Raw genomic sequence first — 6,369 nt, 5'->3', positions numbered from 1 at the left:
TTATTATTATTATTATTATTATTATTATTATAGAGAAGTGCAGGGAAATTTTCATTTGTTGTTTCCCGTCACAAACATGAAATTGATGAATATAATGATTTTATACCTTTCAAAAAACGAACATATCTAAGTGGGGATGTCATCAAATGCAAACTCTAAATATTGTACAAACTTCAAAATATAATCTGGACCATAAAAAAGATATTAACAGATTATAAAATAGCAGCAACAGAAAATATCAACATAGTGTCAATGGTTGACATTGTGTTGACTTTTTGTTGATATTGTTGACGTTGTGTTAAAAAGTTTGGAGTTTGTATAATATATAGAGTTTGCATTTTATCACTGCCAATCTAGGGGTGTATCATATTTTCATTTTCTATAAATTGACTATGAATTATGACGATTGATAAGTATCTCTATTTAAAAAAATATTACTGTACTATATCTGTCTAAAAATAAATAGTTAGACGTGGACAACAAAAATTTTTAATGCAAAATTAAAAAAATAAAAGACATGAAAAGAAAAATAATAAAATTATTATTAATAAAAAAATAGATCCACCTCATTATAGAAAAAAAATTATTATAAATATATAAAAATTAATTTTAGTAGAAAAATATAATTATTTTTAAGGGATATTGGTCCCTAAAATCATGAACTTTGGCCAAAATTTGGTATTTTTCAAGAACTTTAAAATTGGTCTAGAATATTATAAACTTTGCACTTTATTTGGTATTTCTCACGGCATGTCTATCACCGTATTTGACTAACTTACGGGGCTTTTTTTTATCATACTTGACACAATTAAATCAATATAGTCTTTTACGTAACTTTTTATCCTACTTGTTATGAACTTTAAAAGTAGTTTAAAATATCATAAAACGTATTGTGGTTGTTTACGTAAAATAAGATCTGATGAAAATATCTTATTTGGCTCGATTTGGAAATTACCAAACAAAATGCAAAGTTTGTGATATTCTAGACCAATTTTAAAGTTCGCGTGAAATACCAAATCTTGGCTAAAGTTCATGATTTTAGGGACCAATATCCCTATTTTTTATGTAATACTCCCTCCGTCCCTGAAAATTTGTCACTTATTTTCATTTTCGTCTGTCCATAAAAAATTGTCACATTTCACTTTTACCATTTTGGTAGTGGACCCCATATTTCACTAACTCATTCTCACTCATATTTTATTATAAAACTAATACTCCCTCTGTCTCATTAGAAATGAAACGTTTTTTATTTTTGGTCTGTCTCATTAAAAATGAAACGTTTCTAAAAATGGAAACAATACTCTCTCTACTTTTTCTACTCTCTTACTTTACTCTCTCTTCATTAAATCACAAAACAACACTATATAAAATCATGTGCCGAAAAGCAAACGTTGCATATTTAATGGGACGAAGGGAGTATATAAAAGTAGGATCCACATGCCACTAACTTTTCCAACCCACTTTCTATTACATTTTTTAAAACTTGTGCCGGGTCAAAACTCAAAAGGTGACAAATTATGGGCCGGAGGGAGTATTAAGAAAATTAGTACCCTTTTTAAATAAAATTTAAAATTAGTCGTGGAGCATTATTATTGTTTGTAATAAACCGCCGGAAGGAAAGAGTGGTGAGCGCACAAAAAACAACCTCCCGTTTTTCAAAATTTTGGAAAACCGCTCTCTCTCTCAGAAAATTTGGGCGAAACTTTATCTCTCTAGGGTTCCAAATCCGACATTTCTTTTCCTCTCTTTCTCTACTCACCAACTCTAGTAAGTTCCCAAATCTCTACGAATTTCAAAATTCTTGACCAATTTTGGACTTTATGTATACTCGGAAATGTCTACATCTTTTCTCGGGAGAGCGGGGTATTGCAGTTTATTAATTTTGTATTTTAACTTAATTCAATTGTTTCTGGCAATTCGCAGGGGATTCCGGAATTCAATTGTATTTTGTATTTTGTACGAATTGTTATGAGACTATTCTTAGGTGGTTAGCTTTGCTTAGTTGAAGATTAGGCATGGTGGATGCTCTTAAAGAAAGTAGTGACAACGGTAGTCGAAGTTATTTTGAGAGTTTAGTAGGATCCTCTGATGTTGAGGAGGTGAAGGTTAATGGCGTTGCAGTCGATGCTGAAGCTGGTCCTTCTGGATTGGGAGGCGATAGTTTGCTTACTTACAAGAGGCGAAAGTGTACCAAGGTTATGGAGTGTGGGAAGGTTTCTGATGATTCGGCGAGTCAACTGAGTGAAAAGGTGCTGTTATTTCTTATTTTTAAGTATATTATCATTATGATTATTTTGTTCACTTTACTGTTGAAATTATGTGAAGATTATTCTGCTTATGAGTTCTTATTTTATTTTCCTTTTCACTGATTAGAAGCACTAGCTGTAGACTCTCAGTTGGAACAATTTTGCACGACTAGAGACTGCAGTTTTTAGAAAAGTTTATAGCTAGAAAGATATACTGTGGTGCTACTCTTTTGTAATAATAAGTTAAGGACTACTACTATGAGTGTACGTGAGAGAGTTATGCATATTGACGAGTCAGAATTATCATTCCCCTTGATTTTTGGGATTTAGTATTGGGTTTCTTCTCTACTTCCCTTTTACTTCAACAATGGCATGTTATAATATCACCCATGTTTACAAATATTTTGTACCTAATTTTCATTTTCTGATTCTACAACCATCCGTCTTTGTGGGTGTCTTATCAGTTTTATGTATATTCTCTGTAAGGCTGCTGAGATACTTTCGATTTTCCCAGTTACTGAAGTGCTTACTTGACCTAGCTAAATGTCCTCAGAAAGATGCAGATTGTTCCAGTGATTGCTCACTCAAGCACAAAAGAAACATTATTCTGGATCAAATCTGCCAGTCGCTCCATAGTGGTGGATTGAAGAAATGCATTAAAAATGCACTTGTTTTTCCTGAAGGAAGTGGTACTGGAACTCCTGTGAAGGTATTTTTCTTATCTTGGAGGCTAACCTTACAATTTATTCACTAAGGATGATTTATTTTTTGTGAAAATTTGTGATTAAATATCATTTGTACTCCATCCGTCCGCGAACATCCTGTTTTTCCATTTTAGCCCGTCCACGAATAGGAGTTCCGGTTCATTTACACTATAAATGGTAAAAGGCCCCACATTCAACTTCACATTTCATTTAAAACTAATAAATACAAGTGGGACCCATATACTACTAACTTTTTTCACCAACTTTTCTTAACATTTCTTAAAACCCGTGCCGAAAGAAATGGGACTCCTATTCGCGAACGGAGGGAGTACTTCATAAGACTTAACTTGTACTCCTAACTTGTTTTAATTCAAAGATGACAAATTGGTATGTTTTGGTCTCTTTCAACCACATCCTCTATTTAGTAGAAGCATCTTGACTCTTTTATGTGATTTGTTTCTAGGATTCTGTTCGTTCTAGTGAAGATTGGAGCAAAAGCACATCTCAAACTGGGACTGTGCTTGATGGTCTCCAGAATGCAACTAAGTCCAATTTTGGTTTGACATCTAGCGGATTAGTCAATGGACCTAATGCTACAACATTCACAGAGCGCTGTACTTCCACCTTTGTGGATGTTTTTATGTCAGAACAGTTTTCACAGCTATGCAGTTTACTCCTTGAAAATTTCGAAGGCATAAAGGCTGACAATTTTTTTGATTTGAATCGCATAAACACAAGGATGAAGGAGAAAGCATATGAAAAGTCACCACTGCTATTTCAGTCTGATGTTCAAGAGGTACTTTTCTTTGAAGTTACACATATCTGCTTGTTGGGTTGGGCGTGATCATCTTGCTGCATTAGATGTATTTCTTTAGACATATTCCTTGGAATTTTATTTATGGACAAATTTATGTCTACTTTGAATATTTCATTGTGGAATATCTTGGATTATGAAATTGAAGAAGAAAATACTTCATAATTTCAAATGTATCGCATTTGTTTGAGCTTCAGTTATCATTATTGAATTTTCTTGTGTAGATTTGGGCGAAGCTCCAAAAGATTGGCTCTGATGTAACTGCTCTTGCAAAGTGCCTATCAGACAAAACTATAATTTCTTTCCACGAACAGGTAAATTATTTACGCTGCAAATGCTGTTTCCGTGTTTTGTCTCATGGCTCTTGCCTGATTGTCTTAATTTGTTGGTTTCCTGCTACTTACACAGCTGGTATTGACATATATGTAAATTTAGTATCCTCAGGTAAGCAACCTAGATCAAAGCATGTCTGAGGGTGCAAAACATGAGGTATTTGTTTCTTTTTCTGTACTTTTTCATTAAGTTGGAAAAAGCATTGGGGCCTTCAATCTCAAATTAATTGGACCTCCACTTATTCAATGTATTTGATTTAGTTTCTGCTTATATGAGAATTGAGCTGAAAATATATAATCGGTTCAGTAATATTGCACATTTTGCTGACCAGATATGCAATTTTCCTAAAATTAAATTGTTGTCTATTTCGGAGCTAATTATTCGTTACACACTTACAGAAGTGATTAAAGACTTAGATTTCAGTGGAAAATATATTTGAAAACTAAGTTAGCTTCTATCACATCTTGGGTAATTAAGGGGCAGATATGACTTTTTCTATATTTGTTGACAGTTCCTTGTGCACACTAAACCAGAGCTTACAGAGACATGTGCTCTTGATGAAGCCAATACCTGCAGGCGTTGTAGTGAAAAGGCAGATGGAAGAACTGGTTTAGTCTGCGATTCATGCGAGGAGATATATCATATCTCCTGCATCGAGCCTGCCATTACAGAAATCCCTAGTAGAAGTTGGCATTGTGCCAACTGTATAGCAAAGGGAATTGAATCCTCTCATGAGAACTGCATAGCTTGTGAGAGGCTAAATGCCTTTTTGTCACCATGTGATGGCAGTGGAGAAGATGGCCTAGGGAATGACGTAACAGCAGAAGAATTAGAGGGGAGTTCAAATGAGTTTGTTGCCATTGAAGAGTTTCAGCACTGCACAGTATGTAGAACTGAAGTTGGCGGTGATGAAGAATATATAATTTGTGGGCACAACTTTTGTCCTCATAAGTTTTACCATGAGAAATGTTTAACAACTAAGCAGCTTATCTCGCATGGCCCATGTTGGTATTGCCCTTCCTGTCTGTGCAGAGCTTGCTTGACTGATAAAGACGATGACAAGATTGTTCTATGCGATGGCTGTGATCATGGGTACCACATCTATTGCATGGAGCCACCGCGCTCTACCATACCAAATGGGAAATGGTTCTGCCTAAAATGCGATAGTGGAATTCAGCGTATCCAGAGAGCCCGGAGGACATACGAGCATATGCAAAACACATCCAAAAAGAGAGCCTTGAATGGAAAACTGAAGTGCAGCGAGGCTTTGAACAAATCAGGTGGGGTGGATATGCTTCTCAATGCAGCCAAAACCCTGAATTACGAAGAAAATATGGCTGCAATGGAGTCAGAAAGCTAATTGAGCTGACAAAAACACTCTTTTTAGGAGGAAAACGAGGAAGTTTATGCTTGTACATTACTGCATCATTCGAACAACTGACATTTTTGCAGCAGGCTAACTTTTTGACTTCAATCATCCCTTTTGTAGGCAATGGGATTCTGCTTTTGTTCCTCAAGGTAAATTCTCTTGTGAAACTGTAGACTGACAGTTGCACTGGAATCGATTTAGGTGTTGTAGTTTGTAGTAAATATTATTGTACAAGATCATGATACTGAGTGTTCCGTGGTAAATCGATCGGAAAGAATCGTTTCTGCCCCTGATTTGGAGTTGAGATAGGCTTAACTGGATATCCCTTGTATTGAATGAGATAGGTTTAACTGGATATCCCTTTATTGAATGAATTGTTGCAATTGTAATAAGCTTCACTGTATGTTTTGCTATATTCTTGTTAACAGCCTAAGAAACTAGGCCTAATGTTCTATTCTCTACTTTATGCATTTTCCTCCTACATCAACGACAGATTTTCTCCTCCCTATTTATAAATTTGATTATGTTGATAGGATACAAGCCTTCTCAAATGAGAATATGAGAATTTGTAATTTCCAACTTACTTGCGAGGATATGAAATTTATTGCTGAAATATTTATGTTTGCAATGTAACATGTGTACTGTGATAAAATTAAGATTTACATTTACTCCCTTAGTTTCAAGTTACTTGAGTAGAAGGATTTCATTTTGAGTGTCTTCAGTTATTATAGTTACTTTCCTTTATGGTTAAAATAAAACATTTAACTTCACTTATTTTATTCTATCTTGTATTGCTCTCTTCTCTTCCACTTTTTCCATCTCTCCTTTATTTATCTTCATTTAACTCACTAAACACAATATTTTTAGATTTTGTATTGAAAAGAGATGCCTTAGATGAAAAGG

The 6,369-nt window shown here is 34.5% G+C and overlaps 1 protein-coding gene across 4 annotated transcripts; it reads left to right on the top strand.

Moving 5' to 3' along the window:
• The first annotated feature begins 1,614 nt into the window (after nucleotides 1-1,614).
• Nucleotides 1,615-5,858, top strand: LOC125199496 (PHD finger protein EHD3-like). Of its 4 annotated transcripts, XM_089065309.1 has the most exons (8): nucleotides 1,615-1,767; nucleotides 1,924-2,249; nucleotides 2,761-2,955; nucleotides 3,414-3,592; nucleotides 3,689-3,746; nucleotides 3,989-4,078; nucleotides 4,200-4,253; nucleotides 4,609-5,858. In XM_089065309.1, the coding sequence occupies exons 2-8, from the start codon at nucleotides 2,016-2,018 to the stop codon at nucleotides 5,455-5,457; spliced, it is 1,659 nt and encodes a 552-aa protein (XP_088921435.1). In that variant the 5' UTR covers nucleotides 1,615-1,767; nucleotides 1,924-2,015; the 3' UTR covers nucleotides 5,458-5,858. The 4 variants fall into 4 exon arrangements, with proteins under 4 accessions (XP_088921435.1, XP_088921432.1, XP_088921429.1 ...); XM_089065306.1 differs by having other exon boundaries at nucleotides 2,800-2,955; nucleotides 3,414-3,746; XM_089065303.1 differs by having other exon boundaries at nucleotides 3,414-3,746; nucleotides 4,209-4,253.
• Nucleotides 5,859-6,369: the final 511 nt, after the last annotated feature.

The sequence above is a fragment of the Salvia hispanica genome, chromosome 1 (assembly GCF_029641045.1).
Source record: "Salvia hispanica isolate PSC_SH4W2 chromosome 1, Shi_PSC_v1, whole genome shotgun sequence".
NCBI lineage: Eukaryota > Viridiplantae > Streptophyta > Magnoliopsida > Lamiales > Lamiaceae > Salvia > Salvia hispanica.
The sequence above is the reverse complement of the archived record's forward strand: the minus strand, read 5'-3'. Positions and strand labels throughout refer to the sequence as shown.